The following is a 20,822-nucleotide window of genomic DNA, read 5'->3' on the forward strand; positions in this document are numbered from 1 at the left end:
TCTACGACGCACATAATTCTCGGCCCTTAATGCCTGGACCAAAAGCAGCATTGGGAAAACAGAGCAATACCCAACACCTTAGAAAGTGGTCAAAGTTGAATTATTTCAGATTTCTCACTGCTTCAGACAACATGGTCCGAGTCTCTTGAACTGATGGTGGTGACCGTCTGGGGCCACCAACAGTCAGTCCTCTCATCTCTGAAACATCAACGAGGTAGAGGCTGGGGAGGTTCTCCCCCAGGATGATCAGTCACCGCTGAACCCGGCTCCAGACACAAATCATGCACGTCATCTCAATTCTGACACCAATTTGGTGGTAGAAATTCTAATGGATAGTAGGTGAGATCTGAAATAAAGCTTCAGTCAACAAGTATTTAAGTGTTTATTCTTTGAAAAAAATTATTAAAAAGTCATAGTATAGTCATACCTGTCAAGTATCCCGTTTTGGCCGGGAAAGTCCCGTATTTTACCCTTCTTTCCCGCCGTCCTCCCGTATTAGTATTTTCCCGTAAATCTCCCATATTTTAACCTGCGTTATTAAAAAATATTAATACCCCGGGCCCGAGCGGAGTAAAAAACAACAAAAGCATTCCCAATCTGAGCTCTGTCACTAGCCTCGCAACAGTACTACAGGTACTGTATATGGCAGTTGTCGCGAGGTTAGTGTGTGAGGTCAGATGATGATGGACGCTACGACAGAGACGGTGCGCTGCCAAAACTTCTGAAGGCTTTACTATGCATTCCCCATAGCAATGCAAGTTCAGAAAGGGTGTTTAGCATGGTACGAAAGATTGTTCCAGAGAATAGGAAGACGTTAGACAACAGAACTGTCTGCGCTCTACTCTCATGTAACATAAATTCGATAAAAGTTACAAAAAGTCATAGTAAAATATGTTGAAAAAAGTCATTCAGGTGCATTCTGGGCGTGCTGGTCTTACAGAGAGGTGTGTTCAGGTGCATTCTGGGAGTATTGCTATCTCGAGGCAATGGAAAGTGATCAAATTGACAAACAAATACCTGGTCTAAAGTCAATAAAGCAGCATTTCATTGTTATTTTAACAGCAAATTAGAAACATGCTCCTAGGCTTGTGCACAGCAGCACATACACATACAGAAGATTACAAATAATAATATCACGGTGCAAATCCTACATCATAATAGTAATGGGCCAAGGTCCAAACCACCTGGCTTTTAAAGGGATGGGTGTGAAGGTGTGAAGCCTCTGGTGCAGGTGCGTTTAGGGCGTGTCCAAATCCACTTTTGCTAGTTTGATGGCGGAAAAAAGGTCATAGTATAGTATGTCGAAATAAGTCATAAAAAGTCTTAGTATAGTATGTTGAAATAAGTAAAAAAAAAGTCATGGTATAGTTTGTCGCAATAAGTCATAAAAAGTCCTTAACCCTAACCCAAACCCTTCAAAAGCCAGGCACGTTTGGACCTTGGAGCATTCTCTATTCCTTTCATTCTCATAATCTATTATGATGGCGGATTTGCACTGTATAATTTTTATTTGTAATCTTCTGCATGTGTGTCCCTCTGTTCCAAGTGGTCTATAGCCAACGTTAATCATGAATAAATTATGCTAAAACATTTATACATGACTCATTCTTGACAAAAGTCAAAAGAGCTGTGTGCGTGCAAAAATTTGAATAATTTCGGGTTGTAAACAGTTTCAGGCTCTTAAAAAGCTGTCACTCAAAATGTAGTTCCCGGGCTGAATTCTGTTGGGCTCAGGCCTTGTCGGGCCGAACTTTTAAGGCCCGATTACAGCTCAGGTGTAAATTACAGAAGATTAGTGCACTGGATATCTACATAATACCCTAATAGAAAACCATAGTTTTCACAGCAACAGCATGATCAGAATTAAAACACAACTAGTAGTAAGATTTATTGCTAATCTGTGTGGTAACCCAGTTTTACTCATAGTTCTGTTTAATTTTATATTTTTCTTCAGATGTGCTGTTATCTCGTCTATGGCAGCTGGGACCTCCCAAACCTTTGTGTGTAATGGAATGGAAGGTCGTTATGTCAACATTGTGATTCCTGGAAGACGAGAATACCTGACACTGTGCGAGGTGGAAGTCACTGGTCAGCCTTCAGGAATCACTGCTCCAACTGGTGATGTATACCATTTAACATGAGCACTGCTTGCTCTTGAGGGAATTACTGGAATTATTGGAATTGTTGGGGCTTTGTAAATTATAGAGTGTGGTCTAGACCAACTCTATCTGTAAAGTGTCTCGAGATAACTCTTGTTATGATTTGATACTATAAATAAAATTGAATTGATTTGAATAGATGACGTTGAGCAGACAGTCACATTCAAAGTTCATCAATTATACTGACTGCCTGTTTGGTGTAATATTTGGTCAGATCAACACATGTAATATGTCTGTTCTGTCCATAAACTGTTTTTAATGAAACATTTTGTAACCTTGTCTAGATATTAATATTGCTAGAGGTGGAAACGTGACTCAGTCCTCCCTGTATGAGAAAGAGGTCCCTGAAAGGGCCATAGATGGGAATTGTGCTAGCAACTTGAGAGAGGGATCCTGTACCCACACTAAATATGATTTAAAACCATGGTGGAGACTGGACCTCCTGAAGACATATCAGATCAACACTGTCACCATCACCAACAGAGGAGATTGTTGTGCCTGGAGAATTAATGGTGCTGAGATCCGCATTGGAAACTCCCTCAATGACAATGGCAACGGTAACCCCAGGTAACTGCACTTTGTGTCTTATAAAACATTTAACATTGGATGTGTAAATTAGAGCTGAAGATCTTTGCAAAGATCTTCTTAATTTCTATCATTTTACACAGGCTTGGTTTGGGCTCGGGCATGAGCTCTGAGTTGCGCTCCAGGTTGCACGGTAAATGAGCGGTCAGGTGATGCCTTTCGATTAACCTGAAAATGGCTGCTGAGGAGGTGAAACGGAGGCTGGCTACAGGCTGCGTTAGTCATGAATAAATTAAGTGTAAAAAATGTTTCTGCCAACCCTTTCTGATCAAGAACAGATCCAAATTCTCTTTCGTTCCACAAGCCATAAATCAGTCAATCAGTCAAAATAAGCAAGATGTTCAGCTGGCCTGGTCATACCCCAAGGGTGTATAGTGTATTGTAGTGTCTGATGTATGTTCTTTAAGTTGTCTGTATGTGTCTGATGTAGGGACTGTTTGTTTGTATCATATGGCTGATGTCTTGTCATGAAGTACCTTGCGACTGTGCCGCAAACACGACTGCCCACAGGGACAATGAAGTTATGTACTATTCCTAGTTTTACTCATAGTTCTGTTTCATTTTATTTTTCTTCAGATGTGCTGTTATCTCGTCTATGGCAGCTGGGACCTCCCAAACCTTTGAGTGTAATGGAATGGAAGGTCGTTTTGTCAACATCGTGATTCCAGGAAGACGAGAATACCTGACACTGTGTGAGGTGGAAGTCACTGGGACAGCATCATAGGCAACTGATTCTAAAATAATTTCTTCATGTTCACTTAATTTTAACGCTAGTCTATGCAAGTTTGCGTATTTGGTGTGGTTTTGCTTCGCACACAGAGCATATTTTAAGTAAAACACTTGGTATTACATATCATAAGGTCAGGGCAATCGTATGCTGAAGCTTTTTGTAAAACTAATACAGATGGTTGTTTTATACATTATTTAACATAAAAAAAAGAAATGATATTAAGTGCTCTGTCTGCATTGTATTTGTTGTAATTTTTCTTGGGCTTGTTTCTATCTACTGTACTTAAATAAAATTGAAAAATAAACACTTTTAAAGCTAATCTGTGTGTCATTGTCTGTTTGTCCAGACTTGCTCGGCTGTCTTTTCAAATGAGTATCATTTTTGGGTAATACAAGCACAGCATTCAGAAACAACAGCATATAGCTAAGAGGCCTATACTGTACATGTTTAAATGTTTTTCCGACATCTTGAGAGAAAGCAGAAACATAGCTGTCTTAGATGTAAATCATGCATCATATCAGTGGATAGTCACATCTGTAGTTACATTTTCTACTGGTATGATCTTATACTTGAAATTTGGTGGGGCGAACATACTTCTGGGGGTCTAAAATGATGGAGAACTCATCAAAAATATTTATTTTTGATAGAATGGTGTAGCAATAAAAACATGAAGTTTGGTTTGAATATTTTACTCATCATTTTCTTCATATGCCAACTTTAATAAAGACAACAATGAAATACTTTAAAGTCATTTAGGTGAAATGTGAGGGCAAAATCAGGGTTGATGATGAATATGTGAATAATAACTACTGATAACTAGGCTGGCAGCAAACCAGCAACTAAGTTTGGGAGACATACTTTAAACACACATGGCCTAAGCCTTAGGCCATGGTATCAAAACAGGGGGTATACGATGGTAATTACTTTCCACCTGCATTCCCAGAATGTTGCGTTCTCCTGAACATGGTAATTACTTAGCTCTAGTGTGTCTACGACGGACGTAATACTCAGCCCTTAATGCCTGGACAAAAAGCGGCAGTGAGATAACAGAGCAAAACCCAACACTTTAGAAAGTGATCAAAGTTGAATTATTTCAGATTTCTCACTGATTTAGACAACATGGTCCGAGTCTCTTGAGCTGATGGTGGCGACCGTCTGGGGCCACCAACAGTCAGTCCTCTCATCTCTGAAAACATCAATGAGGTAGAGGCTGGGGACGTTCTACCCCAGGATGATCAGTCACCGCTGAACCGGGCTCCAGACGCAAATCATGCACGTCATCTCAATTCTGACACCAAGTTGGTGGTAGAAATTCTAATGGATAGTAGGTGAGATCTGAAATAAAGCTTCAGTCAACAAGTATTTTAAGTGTTTATTCTTTGAAGAAAATTATTAAAAAGTCATAGTGTATGTCGAAAAAAGTCACAAAAAAGTCAGTATAGTATGTCGAAATAAGTCTTAAAATAAGTATAGTATTTTGATAAAAGTCACAAAGAGTCATGTATAATATGTTGAAATAAGTCATAAAAAGTCATATGATAAGATGTCGAAAAAAGTCATTCAGGTGCATTCTGGGCGTGCTAGTCTTACAGGGAGGTGTGTTCAGGTGCATTCTGGGAGTATTGATATCTTGAGGCAATGGAAACTGATTGAGCCATTGACAAACAAAAACCTGGTCTAAAGTCAATAATGTAGCATTTCATTGTTATTTTAACAGCAAATTAGAAACATGCTCCTAGGCTTGTGCACAGCAGCTCACACACATACAGAAGATAAAAAATAATAATATCACGGTGCAAATCCTCCATCATAATAGCAATGCGCCAAGGTCCAAACGCGCCTGGCTTTTAACGGGAAGGGTGTGAAGGCGTGAAGCCTCTGGCGCAGGTACGTTTAGGGCGTGTCCAAATCCACTTTTGCTAGTTTGATGGCGTAAAAAACGTCATAGTATAGTATGTTGAAATAAGTCATAAAAAGTCTTAGTATAGTATGTTGAAATAAGTCAAAAAAGTCATAGTATATTATGTTGAAAAAACTCATAAAAAAGTCATAGTATAGTATGTCAACATAGGTCATAAAAAGTCTTAGTATAGTATGTCAAAATAAGTCATAAAAAGTCTTAGTATAGTATGTTGAAATAAGTCAAAAAAGTCATAGTATATTATGTTGAAAAAACTCATAAAAAAGTCATAGTATAGTATGTCAACATAGGTCATAAAAAGTCTTAGTATAGTATGTCAAAATAAGTCATAAAAAGTCTTAGTATACTATGTTGAAATAAGTAAAAAAAGTCATGGTATAGTTTGTCGCAATAAGTCATAAAAAGTCCTTAACCCTAACCCTAACCCTTCAAAAGCCAGGCATGTTTAGACCTTGGAGCATTCCTATTATTATGGCGGATTTGCACTGTATAATTTTTATTTGTAATCTTCTGCATGTGTGTCCCTCTGTGTGTAACAAGCAGGGTGCGAACTACAGGGGAGCTAGGAGGAGCTCGGCTCCCAAGACATGTGCTCCCCTGAAAACGTGATTTGTGAAATTTTTGGGGGGGGGGGGTCTCTAAAAATATTAACAGTCTGTCATCTTGACGTGCATTTCAGTTTTGTGTAATGTAATCATTGTGGATTATTATGTGTAAAATTGCAAAAATATTAATTCATGCATGACAACGATTTAAACCTAATTCACTTCATTAAAGGTAACTATACATGCTATGCTTGTCATGAGCATCAAGGTGTGGCGGTGCTGCGCTGCAAAGTCAACTCATCTTTAGTACATGTTAACGGAGAATTCCAGTCAATTTTTACGTTTAAATGATGCCTGTGGCTTGCACAGTGATATTGTTACTGAAGGCTAGCTCTAGTCTCGTGCTGAAGTCCCATTGAAGCTCTGAGAAGCAAGGATGCTGTTCGGGCCTGCTAGTCCGCCTAAGGGAACTACCACTGCCAAGCCAACTACTTACCAACACCAGATCGATCACACACAAAATGGATGAGCTACAAATACACACGGAACTGCTGCATGATGATTATCATAGAAACATGACACGGCAGCTAGCAACTAGCAGCTAGCAGGGCGAGCTAGCTACCAGCAGGATAGAGACAGGGTAGGTTAATTCAAACAATGTCTGAGTTGAAAACGCATCTTGTGGTCACGTAAGGGCCCTGTTCATGTTGCACAGACATTTTAATTGCAGTTTGTGTCTGTTAAGGGGCACAAAGGCACTCTAAAACCTGCCCCGACAACTGCCATTTTAGCTGAGTGGAAGTTCGTAGACATAGCTGCAGCTACTCCGTGTTGACCGCACCGATTAGGCTAGTTTTTTTCGTCTATTGACTGTACTCGAATATTTATAGCGATCGAGATTAACGTAAAAATTGGCTGGAACAGTTCCAACTGTTTTCCTTTAGATTTTATCATACAATCTATGTCACACCCGCGTTGGAGAAATTCTCAGAAATATGTCTGTTATCTGTTCAAAAATACCACTAGATAAGACGCCAAGACGAGAATAAAATTGACAGTGCAGTATAAGAAGTTAACAATTATTTAAAGAAAGGCAACTGAGAGTTGCACATGACCTTCAGTTTCCCCCCTGTTTAGTTCAGACTCTCAGGTCGTCTGGGACAGCAAGCAGACCTGTCCCAGACGACCTGTAAGGTCTGGATGGCTCATAGTGTAAAAAAGCAAGGACAAGTTTTTCCAAATCCTGCTGAGACATAAGTCCTTTAACCCTGGCTATATTTTTAAGGTGGTAATAGGCTGACTTTGTAATTGTCTTAATGTGGCTGTTAAAGTTTAGGTCTGAGTCCATGACTACACCAAGATTTCTGGCATTCTCTGTTGTTTTTAACATTGTCGTTTTAAGCTGAGCGCTGACTTTTAATTTTTCCTCTTTTGCTTCAAAAACAACCACCTCAGTTTTTTCATAAAAAATTAAACATTAAAGAGCAGTTAAAAACGATAAAAAACATAAATAACTAGAACTGCAAGTAGTTATGACAGGGCCCAAGCCTCCGATGCCAGTCTCCTCCGATGCCAGTCGCCCCTGACGCCCCAGGGAGTTGTGCCAGTCGCCCCCGATGACCTGCGCCAATGCGGGACCTGAAGCATTACGGGGGGGGCAAACGGTGAATATCGAGAGGTTTGATGCACAAGGTCTGCGGTACTCTGCCATTGCAAATGTAGTGGTTAACAGTTCATCTCCATGCATATACAGACTACCTTTAACAATTATCTACGATACACAAACTTCTTAATCCCCCTGACCACAGGGGACAGCAGAGAGAAATGAGAGAGTGACTGAGAGGGTGGAGGGGGCGAGGCAGGTGTGGCGGTTGAAGGAGCAGGGGAGGTGGTCAGGTTGTTGTAAATGGTGTCATAGGCGCCGATTTAGATTACCTCTGTGGGTGGTCACTAGGGGTGGTACGGTTCATGGAAAACATCCGTACCGCTCAGTTCGCTAGTCTCGGTTCGGAGCGTGTGTGTACCGCACGGTTCGTCAGTCCACTGTTAATGTGCACTAACCTCTTACTGCCGTAGTGCCCACTTTCGACACCTATGTTAAAACACTAACTGGAAATGATGAGCGGGATGAGCGGGATAAGCGTGACGAACGCAACCCATGGCAGCTGATTGGACGATCGCATCACATGGGTCTTTTTTTTGGGTCGAATTTCAAAACAGTGTCATGGCGGCTCGTTCAGAATACGATCTCATATTGTACTAAAATAGTTTACCGAAACGTGTTTCTGAAAACAATTTAAGTGAGAAATAGGCCATGCTTGCTGAATGTGTCTTCATTTTAGATCGACAAAGATCAGTTTAAAAGATTTTTGTCAGATTTTGAGAGACACCGAGCCGAACGCTCCTCAAGTGGAGTGGTGTGCTGCTGCTGCTGCAGGTCACGTCACCTGCAGAAATGTCAAGTGGGAGAGAGGCTGCCTGGAGCTGGAGGATGCGCAAGCGTGGTTTATAGTCTGGTGTGTGGGAACATTTGGGATTTCACGTTACCTATGATGAAATAAAACAATATATAGAACTGCCACTGTGTGCATGTATTGTGCAACATGCATTCAATATACTATATTAGCTGAAGTATATTCTGGAGTGTTAAAGATTAAAAGAAAAAATAACAAGAACCGTACAGAACCGAAAACCGTGAGCCTAAAACAGTGGTACGAAGCGAACCATGGGTTTTGTGAACCGTACCACCCCTAGTGCTCACAGGCACATGCCCTTTAAAAACTGAGAAAAAGTCAAAAATTGTTTGCATTTGAGAACCTTAGGAAATGGATAGCGGCTGACACGAACACACATGCCTATTAACTAAATAATTTAGTCGTAAAGTAGGCTTTCAACTCAGCACAGCGCCATTTCTCACAACTACATAAATACATAATGAACATTATAACTCATAAAGGACAAACTATTAACATTTCTTACACACAGTGTATCAATCTTGGATGTAACAGTATGGATTAATTTCACAAAGACACAAAAAACTCTGGACTTTTAGGCTGGATGCAAAACCTTCTGTAAGGGCTAGGAAGACAAAACAATTGTTAGCTTTTAGCTCCAAAAGACCCTAAGGTTCGACTATTTATAATTATAAAGTTATAAAGTTACGAATCAGTAATCAATAACTGCCGTTGGACGTTGTATACAACATGCTCGACCTCAGAAGGGGTTAAAAGGCCCAAACGGGTATATGTTGACTATAGCACCCCCTAATGGCCGATCTTCACTAGATTTGGTACAGAGCCTCAGGGCTACATGCCGAACGAGCATCACAAGTTTTCGTGTTGATTGCTTTTACCGTGGCAGAGATATTGCAATTGCAAATTCCCCATTTAAATGCATTGAGTTATTGGCTGAAACAAATAAACGTAGCTTATAGCGCCCCCTAAAGGCCCACCAAATTTGGTACAGAGCATCGTAGTCGGATGGTGAACAAGGATCTTATGTTATTTGCTGATAACATTTAATATGGTCGAGATATGATATGATATGTATGTGGTAGCTAGCTAGGAAAATTTGGTTGGTCGTCAAATGCGCATACTTTAACATAGCACAATTCTTTGCATGACTTTTGGTCAAGTCTGTCTGGAGATACTATCTACGAGGTTTCGTGCAAATCAGTCGCACGGCCTAGGACGAGTTTGAAAAAGCTGGTTTTGCGCATTGCGCGATATTGCGAAAAAAGTTTTAAGCAGAAATGTCCGTGGCCTATATCAGGTAATTCAGCGTGATTCAAGGAACACGTGTATGTTATCATTTCTAATGTGCAATGTGTAATGTGGGAGTTAAGGACAAAAAATCATCATAGCGCCACGTAGTGGTCCACATGTGTAATTTTTGGTAGGTGTGATCCATGGCTCAATCTCCATCTGCCCTGTAAGTTTAAAGTTGTTCACATTAGCGTAAGTAGTGGTATATCTAGACTTGGGTCCCTTTGGGTCCCATAGGCCACGCCCACTTTGACCCCTCAGTACCCTACTTGAGGGTTGGCCTCAGCATTGGCCCTAGATGGTACTAGGGGTGTGACGAGACACTCGCTCACGAGACAAGACGAGACACGAGATTGGGGTCACGAGAGCGAGACGCGATTTTAACACTAATTTAAAGAAAACTTCAGTTAACAAATATTAACAAAAATAGTCTAGGAAAAATAGTCTTTACTCAGAGAACCAAGGTTACAAGCTAGGGGTGTGACGAGATGCTTACTCCACGAGACGAGACACATCACGAGATTGGGTTCACGAGAACGAGACGAGATTTCTCGTCGAGGTGAAAAGTTGTCTCGTGAGGCGATGTGATGTCAGCGTGATGGAGCGTGGAATTACTATTGAAAATCACCCTGCCACTTTTAAATCATTTGTGTGGTAACATTTTGGTTTTCCTGCGGAAATAATAAACGGTGAAAGAGTGACAGAAAAGACGAACACAATATGTAAACATTGTAAGAAAAAAATGCCGTATACCGCGGCTAACACGAGCACTATGCAAAAACACTTACAGCACCACCACAGCTCTCTACTAACTACTGCACCCGCGACTCGCGGGTGCAGTAGTTAGTAGTACGGCATTTCTTTCTTACAATGTTTACATATTGTGTTTGTCTTGTCTGTCACTCTTTTCACCTCGACGAGAAATCTCGTCACGCGAGATCTCGTCACACCCTTAGATGGTACCCATCAAATTTTGTATAAATCGGATGAGCCGTTCATGAGATATAAACTTTTTGTACTTGTAATGCCCCCTAGTGACCAATTTTCACCAAGTTTGGCGTTGATCGCTTTCATTTTGGTCGAGATATGGGTGGTGATGGCGCAGTGGATATGACACATGCCTTTGGTGTGGGAGACTTGGGTTCGATTCCCACTGCTATACATTGACCAATGTGTCCCTGAGCAAGACACTTAACCACTAGTTGCTCCAGAGGCGTGCGACCTCTGACATATATAGCAAGTAAGTCGCTTTGGATAAAAGTGTCAGCTAAATGACATGTAATGAGATATGGCAAAGTTGGTGTTTTCACAGTTAGTTGATAAATCACAATTTTTCAAGCATAAAAGTCTAGGATGCACGAAACGTGTTGATATATGGATTTTGAATGTCGGGTGTACGATGTGGGAGTTATAGGGCCAAATGTGTTTTTTTCTGCTATAGTGCCACCTAGTGGTGGAAGTGGGTGAATTTTTGCGCCTGAGGTCCTTGCAGAGTTTCAGACCCTGAAAAGGGCAACCCCCCACCATGTACGGTTTAGGCTGTAGTTGGAGTTTTAGGCGGAGAAAAAGAAAAAGAAGAAGAAGAAGAAGAAGAAGAAGAATCAGTAGAAAAACAATAGGGTTCCACAGCTCCATTGGAGATGTGAACCGCGTTGCCTTGCAACACGCGGTTCCCATGCCCCCTCGGGCTTGGACCCCTAAAAAACAGGCAGGACCATATTTCCTTACCATCTCATCCACCACGGGCCCCGCAGGAACATGTGACTTTGTACTCTTGTTACCCATAATAAGAGTGGAAGTACTTCTCTTTACTTTCAATATAGCCATCGCTATAAGGCTTAGTTTAATCAAGGCAAACTTCCTAAATCCTAAACAGTTCCAACTGTTTTCCTTTAGATTTTATCATACAATCTATGTCACACCCGCTTTGGAGAAAGTCTCAGAAATATGTCCGTTATCTGTTCAAAAAATACCACTAGATAAAAGACGAGAATAAAACTGACATTGCAGTATAAGAAATTAAAATTTTTTAAAGAAAGGCAACATCAAAAAGAAAGGTCTTCAGCCTTAATTTGAAAGAACTGAGAGTTGCAGCGGATCTGCAGTTTTCTGAGAGTTTGTTCCACATATGTGGAGCATAAAAACTGAACGCTGCTTCCCCCTGTTTAGTTCTGACTCTGGGGACAACAAGTAGACCTGTCCCCGACGACCTGAGAGGTCTGGGTGGTTCATAGTGCATTAACAGATCAGAAATGTATTTAGGCCCTAAACCATTTAGTGATTTATAAACCAGCAGAAGTATTTTGAAATCTATTCTTTGGGGCACAGGAAGCCAGTGTATAGACTTCAGTACTGGAGTGATGTGATCCACTTTCTTGGTGTTAGTGAGGACTCAAGCAGCAGCTGTCTGATTGATTTGTCAGGGAGACCTATAAGGACACTGTTACAATAGTAAGAACTACTGAAGATAAAAGTATGGACATGGTTTTACCAATCCTGCTGAGACATAAGTCCTTTAACCCTTAATATATTCTTAAGGTGATAATAGGCTGACTTTGTAATTGTCTTAATATGGCTGTTAAAATCCAGGTCTGACTCCATGACTACACCAATATTTCTGTTGTTTTTAACATTGTCATTTGAAGCTGAGCGCTGACTTTTAATCGTTCCTCTTTTGCTCCAAAAACAACCACCTCAGTTTTTTCTTCATTTAATTTAAGAAAGTTCTGGCACATCCAGCCGTTAATTTGTGCAATGCACTTAGTCAGTTTTTGTATTGGACTATAGTCCCCTGGCGATAAGGTTATGTAAATTTGTGTGTCGTCCGCATAACTATGGTAACTTATTATGTTGTTTTCCATAATCTGAGCCAGTGGGAGCATGTAGATGTTGAACAGAAGAGGCCCCAGAACTGAGCCTTGGGGAACTCCACACATCATATTTGTATGCTCAGATGTATAATTACCTATAGACACAAAGTAGTCCATATTCTTTAAGTAGGATTCAAACCAGTTTAGTACTGAGCCAGAAATGCCAACCCAGTTTTCCAGTCGGTCTAGTAATATGTCATGGTCGACCGTGTCAAATGCAGCACTGAGATCAAGTAATACTAAGACTGTAGTTTTGCCGCTATCTGTGTTTAGGTGGATGTCATTAAAGACTTTAACAAGAGCCGTCTCAGTGCTGTGGTGTGGTCGAAAACCCGACTGGAAAAAAATATAAATGTTGGAGGTCATTAATCGGCGTGCAAAGTCCTTGAAATCCATTCTGCAGTTAGCATCGTATAGCCATGGCAAAAATAAAACAAGGCAGTTTAATTGATTTTGGTTTTACTAAGAAATTGTGCGGCGATGACGTTAATAGCATGACCGATTCACCTGCTGCAAGCCCTGTTGGCACACTAACACACTTGGCCATTGGTTTTATTCAGAATAGATGAACAGAACAACTGCATGTTTTTCCCTTCACCTTTTCACATTTTAATAGTAAATTTCTTGTTGTTTATTTTCAGGCTGGAAGCAATTCTAGGTGCAACTCCCATTACACTTTTGTTTGCAGAGTAAAGTTGAAGCTCAAACGGAACATGTTAGAGGCCGTTTGCCCTGCAGGTTACAAACTAAAACCTAAGTGTTGCTCCTCCAAAAGGCCTCAGGGAGCAATACTGTAGCTACAGTCCGCACACACACAGCACTTTGTTCAAATGCTAACACGCTGCTGGCAAAACGGTTAAGGATGGAAGCTTGGGGTGCGTCACTTAGGCCTAATTGAACAGAGGATTTATGGAATTCTTTGGTAGCCTGAGTAACTTTAACCATTGTTCATGTGAAATCTCAAAGACAGTCTGATGTTTTGTTTATAGACTATTTGTAGGTGGTTGTTTGCTGTTTGACCTATTGATCCTGTCGATAAAGTATAATAGGGTAAATCCTGTATAGTGCATACACTTGTAGCTGTTATGTATCTTTGTAAGTCATTGTAAGTCACAAGCACACTGGTGAAAAGTGTGAGTGGGCTCCCCCAAAGGCCACGGTATAGTTCAAACACTGGTAACAAGCATAGTTAGTAAAATTAGTAAACTTTGCTGTTAAAATAACAATGAAATGCTGCGTTATTGACTTTAGACCAGGTTTTTGTTGGTCAATGGTGGGATCACTTCCCGCTGCCTCATGATAGCAATACACCCAGAATGCACCTGAACACACCTCCCTGTAAGACAGGTGCATTTGCTATTTAAACGCTGTTGGCGCTGGATGGGAAACTGACAACTGAGTTTGTCTTTGCTTTGCGCTGTGCTGCACCGGGAGCAAGATCGGACCCATAGACTGGGAACTATACTCAACAGCCCCTAGTGCAGACCAACTAACGCTGCGCTCCTTACTGTAAGTACAATACCTTCAATAAAACCTTTATGAGTAAAAAGTCAATACTTACCTGTCAACAGCCATAAACATATAGGAAGCGATATTTCAATTCCAGCAATCTTCTAAAACTACTTTTTACAACTTGATTATTTACCAGTACTTGAAAAAGGTACAGTCATTAATTACATTGTACTTGACAATTATGCATACATATTTAATTTAATGTTTAATAAAAAATTTTGAATGTGAACTTCCACCACAGGATGATGACTCCATCTGTGGTCTTTGTCTTTCTGGCTGTTCTAGGACAGACCAGTGCAACATTTGGTGAGATTATTATTTTGATTGGTTGACACAAATTATTAATATTCCCCAATTTATTCACATTTTAGTATTTAATCGACATATGCAATATGTCTATCCATCTACAGTATGTCTCTATTTATCTATATATCCATCTATTCATTTTTCTATATCTCTATCAATCAATCTATCAATCTATCACATTTCATAACTACTCACTACTCCAACAGATTTGGTCAGATCAACACATGTAATATGTCTGTGCCTTCCATAAATAAAGTCTTTAATGAAACATTTTGTAACCTTGTCTAGATACTAACATTGCTAGAAATGGAAACGTGACTCAGTCCTCCCTGTATGAGAAAGAGGTCCCCGAAAGGGCCATAGATGGGAATCGTGCTAGCAACTTGAGAGAGGGATCCTGTACCCACACTAACTATGATTTAAAACCATGGTGGAGACTGGACCTCCTGAAGACATATCAGATCAACACTGTCACCATCACCAACAGAGGAGATTGTTGCCCCGAGAGAATCAATGGTGCTGAGATCCGCATTGGAAATTCCCTCAATGACAATGGCAACGACAACCCCAGGTAACTGCACTTTGTGTCTTATACAGTAATATATTCAAACATTTATCACTGGATGTGTAAATTACAGCTGAAGATCTTTGCTCGAATCTGACGGGACCAGACGGGTTCGGTCTTAATTTCTATCATTTTACACGGGCTCGGGCTGGGTCGGGCTTGCGCTCTGGGTTGTGCAGTAAATGAGCAGTCAGGTGATGCGTTTTGTTTAGTGAAAATGGATGCTGAGGAAATAAAATGAAGGCTGGACTGTGGAGGACTTATTTTATTTCTTTGTTCCAAATTCCAAGTGGCCTAGAGCTGACGTTAATCATGAATAAATTATGTTAAAGGTCCCATGACATGGTGCTCTTTGGATGCTTTTATATAGACCTTAGTGGTCCCCTAATACTGTATCTTAAGTCTCTTTCCCGAAATTCAGCTTTGGTCCAGAACTACAGCCACAAGAGCCAGTCCCACAATGAGCTTTCCTTAGTATGTGCCATTTCTGTGTCTGAAGCTATTGAGGAGGAGAGTGGGAGGGGCAAGGTGGAGGGTGGGGGTGTGGCCTTGACCAACTGCCACTTTTCTCGTTTGAAAGCCATGATGTCTCTTTCTCATGGATTGGCAAAATTCTCTGGGCGGGCAAAGCAGAGAAAGGGGAGGTAACCTTGCTCGTTATGACCTCATAACAAGCAGATTCCAAAACGGCTCATCTGAGCTTTAATTTTCTCAAAGACAGAGCAGGATACCCAGGGCGCGGTTTACACCTATCCCCATTTCTAGCCACTGGGGGACCATAGACAGGCTGGGGGAACTCATATTAATGTTAAAAAAACCTCATAAAGTGAAATTTCCATGCCATGGGACCTTTAAAACATTTATACATGACTCATTCTTGACATCAGTCAAAAGAGCTGTGTGCGTGCACACATTTGAATGATTTCGGGTTGTAAACAGTTTCAGGCTCTTAAAAAGCTGTCACTCAAAATGTAGTTCCCGGACTCGGGCTGAATTCTGTTGGGCTCAGGCCTTGTCGGGCCGAACTTTTAAGGCCCAATTACAGCTCTATTGTAAATTACAGAAGATTAGTGCACTGGATATCTACATAATTCCCTAATAGAAAGCCATTGTTTTCACAGCAACAGCATTATCAGAATTTAAGTACAACTAGTGGTAAGATTTATTCATAGTCTGTGTTGTAACCCAGTTTTACTCATAGTTGTGTTTTTTTGTTTTTTCTTCAGATGTGCTGTTATCTCGTCTATGGAAGCTGGGTCCTCCCAAACCTTTGTGTGTAATGGAATGGAAGGTCGTTATGTCAACATTGTGATTCCTGGAAGACAAGAATACCTGACACTGTGTGAGGTGGAAGTCACTGGTCAGCCTTCAGGAATCACTGCTCCAACTGGTGATGTATACCATTTAACATGACCAATAGATGACATTGAGCAGACAGTCACATTCAAAGTTCATCAATTATACTGACTGCCTTTCCTTTGGTGGAAGATTTGGTCAGATCAACACATGTAATATGTCTGTGCTGTCCATAAACTGTCTTTAATGAAACATTTTGTAACCTTGTTTAGATCCTAATATTGCTAGAGGTGGAAACGTGACTCAGTCCTCCCTGTATGAGAAAGAGGTCCCTGAAAGGGCCATAGATGGGAATCGTGCTAGCAACTTGAGAGAGGGATCCTGTACCCACACTAACTATGATTTAAAACCATGGTGGAGACTGGACCTCCTGAAGACATATCAGATCAACACTGTCACCATCACCAACAGAAGAGATTGTTGCCACGAGAGAATCAATGGTGCTGAGATCCGCATTGGAAATTCCCTTAATGACAATGGCAACGATAACCCCAGGTAACTGTCCTTTCTGTCTTATAATAGATTCAAACATTTAACATTGGATGTGTAAATTACAGAAAATTAGTGCACTGGATATCTACATACATCCCTAATAGAAAGTTTTACTCATAATTGTGTTTCATTTTTTTTTTCTTCAGATGTGCTGTTATCTCGTCTATGGCAGCTGGGTCTTCCCAAACCTTTGTGTGTAATGGAATGGAAGGTCGTTATGTCAACATTGTGATTCCTGGAAGACAAGAATACCTGACACTCTGTGAGGTGGAAGTCACTGGTCAGCCTTCAGGAATCACTGCTCCAATTGGTGATGTATACCATTTAACATGACCAATAGATGACATTGAGCAGACAGTCACATTCAAAGTTCATCAATTATACTGACTGCCTTTCCTTTGGTGGAAAATTTGGTCAGATCAACACATGTAATATGTCTGTGCTGTCCATAAACTGTCTTTAATGAAACCTTTTGTAACCTTGTTTAGATCCTAATATTGCTAGAGGTGGAAACGTGACTCAGTCCTCCCTGTATGAGAAAGAGGTCCCTGAAAGGGCCATAGATGGGAATCGTGCTAGCAACTTGAGAGAGGGATCCTGTACCCACACTGACTATGATTTAAAACCATGGTGGAGACTGGACCTCCTGAAGACATATCAGATCAACAATGTCACCATCACCAACAGAGGAGATTGTTGCGCCTGGAGAATTAATGGTGCTGAGATCCGCATTGGAAATTCCCTCAATGACAATGGCAACGATAACCCCAGGTAACTGCACTTTGTGTCTAATAAAATATTTAACATTGGATGTGTAAATTACAGCTGAAGATCTTTGCTCGAATCTGACGGGACCAGACGGTTTCGGTCTTAATTTCTATCATTTTACACGGGCTCGGGCTGGGCTCGGGCTGGGCTCGGGCTTGCGCTCCGGGTTGTTCAGTAAATGAGCAGTCAGGTGATGCGTTTTGTTTAGTGAAAATAGATGCTGAGGAGATAAAACGAAGGCTGGACTGTGGAGGACTTATTTTATTTCTTTGCTCCAAATTCCAAGTGGTCTATAGCCTCAGCATCCATGCTGAGGAAATAAAATGAAGGCTGGACTCTGGAGGATTTATTTTATTTCTTTGTTCCAAATTCCAAGTGGCCTAGAGCCGACGTTAATCATGAATAAATTATGTTAAAACATTTATACATGACTCATTCTTGACAACAGTCAAAAGAGCTGTGTGCGTGCACACATTTGAATAATTTCGGGTTGTAAACAGTTTCAGGCTCTTAAAAAGCTGTCAATCAAAATGTAGTTCCCGGACTCGGGCCGAATTCTGTTGGGCTCAGGCCTTGTCGGGCCGAAATTTTAAGGCCCAATTACAGCTCTAGCGTACATTACAGAAGATTAGTGCACTGGATATCTACATAATTCCCTAATAGAAAGCCATAGTTTTGACAGCAATAGCATGATCAGAATTTAAGTACAACTAGTGGTAAGATTTATTCATAGTCTGTGTTGTAACCCAGTTTTACTCATAGTTGTGTTTTTTTGTTATTTCTTCAGATGTGCTGTTATCTCGTCTATGGCAGCTGGGACCTCCCAAACCTTTGTGTGTAATGGAATGGAAGGTCGTTATGTCAACATTGTGATCCCTGGAAGACAAGAATACCTGACACTGTGTGAGGTGGAAGTCACTGGTCAGCCTTCAGGAATCACTGCTCCAACTGGTGATGTATACCATTTAACATGACCAATAGATGACGTTGAGCAGACAGTCACATTCAAAGTTCATCAATTATACCGACTGCCTGTTTGGTGGAATATTTGGTCAGATCAACACATGTAATATGTCTGTTCTGTCCATAAACTGTCTTTAATGAAACATTTTGTAACCTTGTCTAGATCCTAATATTGCTAGAGGTGGAAACGTGACTCAGTCCTCCCTGTATGAGAAAGAGGTCCCTGAAAGGGCCATAGATGGGAATCGTGCTAGCAACTTGAGAGAGGGATCCTGTACCCACACTGACTATGATTTAAAACCATGGTGGAGACTGGACCTCCTGAAGACATATCAGATCAACAATGTCACCATCACCAACAGAGGAGATTGTTGCGCCTGGAGAATTAATGGTGCTGAGATCCGCATTGGAAATTCCCTCAATGACAATGGCAACGATAACCCCAGGTAACTGCACTTTGTGTCTAATAAAATATTTAACATTGGATGTGTAAATTACAGCTGAAGATCTTTGCTCGAATCTGACGGGACCAGACGGTTTCGGTCTTAATTTCTATCATTTTACACGGGCTCGGGCTGGGCTCGGGCTGGGCTCGGGCTTGCGCTCCGGGTTGTTCAGTAAATGAGCAGTCAGGTGATGCGTTTTGTTTAGTGAAAATAGATGCTGAGGAGATAAAACGAAGGCTGGACTGTGGAGGACTTATTTTATTTCTTTGCTCCAAATTCCAAGTGGTCTATAGCCTCAGCATCCATGCTGAGGAAATAAAATGAAGGCTGGACTCTGGAGGATTTATTTTATTTCTTTGTTCCAAATTCCAAGTGGCCTAGAGCCGACGTTAATCATGAATAAATTATGTTAAAACATTTATACATGACTCATTCTTGACAACAGTCAAAAGAGCTGTGTGCGTGCACACATTTGAGAATATTTCCGGGTTGTAAACAGTTTCAGGCTCTTAAAAGCTGTCAATCAAAATGTAGTTCCGGACTCGGCCGAATTCTGTTGGGCTCGGCCTTGTCGGGCCGAAATTTTAAGGCCCAATTACAGCTCTAGCGTGCCATTACAGAAGATTAGTGCACTGGATATCTACATAATTCCCTAATAGAAAGCCATAGTTTTGACAGCAATAGCATGATCAGAATTTAAGTACAACTAGTGGTAAGATTTATTCATAGTCTGTGTTGTAACCCAGTTTTACTCATAGTTGTGTTTTTTTGTTATTTCTTCAGATGTGCTGTTATCTCGTCTATGGCAGCTGGGACCTCCCAAACCTTTGTGTGTAATGGAATGGAAGGTCGTTATGTCAACATTGTGATCCCTGGAAGACAAGAATACCTGACACTGTGTGAGGTGGAAGTCACTGGTCAGCCTTCAGGAATCACTGCTCCAACTGGTGATGTATACCATTTAACATGACCAATAGATGACGTTGAGCAGACAGTCACATTCAAAGTTCATCAATTATACCGACTGCCTGTTTGGTGGAATATTTGGTCAGATCAACACATGTAATATGTCTGTTCTGTCCATAAACTGTCTTTAATGAAACATTTTGTAACCTTGTCTAGATCCTAATATTGCTAGAGGTGGAAATGTGACTCAGTCCTCCCTGTATGAGAAAGAGGTCCCTGAAAGGGCCATAGATGGGAATCGTGCTAGCAACTTGAGAGAGGGATCCTGTACCCACACTAAATATGATTTCAAACCATGGTGGAGACTGGACCTCCTGAAGACATATCAGATCAACACTGTCACCATCACCAACAGAGGAGATTGTTGTGCCTGGAGAATCAATGGTGCTGAGATCCGCATTGGAAATTCCCTCAATGACAATGGCAACGGTAACCCCAGGTAACTGTCCTTTCTGTCTTATACAGTATTAGATTCAAACATTTAACATTGGCGGCCCTATTTTAACGATCTGAAACGCAAGTATGAAACGCAAAACGCAAGTAGCTTTGTGGGCGGATCTCGGGCGCTGTTGCTATTATACCGGCGGGATAAATGAGTCTTGCGCCCGACGCAAATCTAAAATGGGTTGGTCTGAAGTAGCTAGGTGTGGTTTGGGCGTAACGTGCAATAAACCAATCAGAGCGTCATCTCACATTCCCTTTAAGAGCAGGCGCGCTTGTTCCATGGCGGATTGCTATTATGACGGTGGATTTGCCTGGCGCACGCCAGCGGGAGCTGTCCGGGATGCGGCAAAGTAATAAATGCCCGTCTTGACCGGGTGGCGATGTTGCTGCAGCCTCTCGGGCGCATCTCCTCAAGTCTGGAGAGGATTGC

At 41.2% G+C, this 20,822-nt stretch overlaps 2 protein-coding genes across 5 annotated transcripts in view; both read left to right on the forward strand.

Annotated features, from left to right (window-relative positions):
• Positions 1-20,822, forward strand: part of LOC120562388 — a 74,298-nt gene that overhangs the window by 50,261 nt on the left and 3,215 nt on the right. For all 3 annotated transcript variants that reach the window (XM_039806101.1, XM_039806102.1, XM_039806103.1), the window contains 9 exons: positions 1,955-2,118; positions 2,444-2,647; positions 16,730-16,808; positions 16,952-17,115; positions 17,294-17,576; positions 18,361-18,524; positions 18,700-18,982; positions 19,766-19,929; positions 20,105-20,387. In XM_039806101.1, the coding sequence (XP_039662035.1) occupies positions 1,955-2,118; positions 2,444-2,647; positions 16,730-16,808; positions 16,952-17,115; positions 17,294-17,576; positions 18,361-18,524; positions 18,700-18,982; positions 19,766-19,929; positions 20,105-20,387 (1,788 nt within the window). The remainder of the gene's footprint in view (positions 1-1,954; positions 2,119-2,443; positions 2,648-16,729; positions 16,809-16,951; positions 17,116-17,293; positions 17,577-18,360; positions 18,525-18,699; positions 18,983-19,765; positions 19,930-20,104; positions 20,388-20,822) is intronic.
• Positions 1-20,822, forward strand: part of LOC120562390 — an 80,622-nt gene that overhangs the window by 31,262 nt on the left and 28,538 nt on the right. The window lies entirely within an intron of this gene.

The sequence above is a fragment of the Perca fluviatilis genome, chromosome 7 (genome assembly GCF_010015445.1).
Source record: "Perca fluviatilis chromosome 7, GENO_Pfluv_1.0, whole genome shotgun sequence".
NCBI classification, from domain to species: Eukaryota; Metazoa; Chordata; class Actinopteri; order Perciformes; family Percidae; genus Perca; species Perca fluviatilis.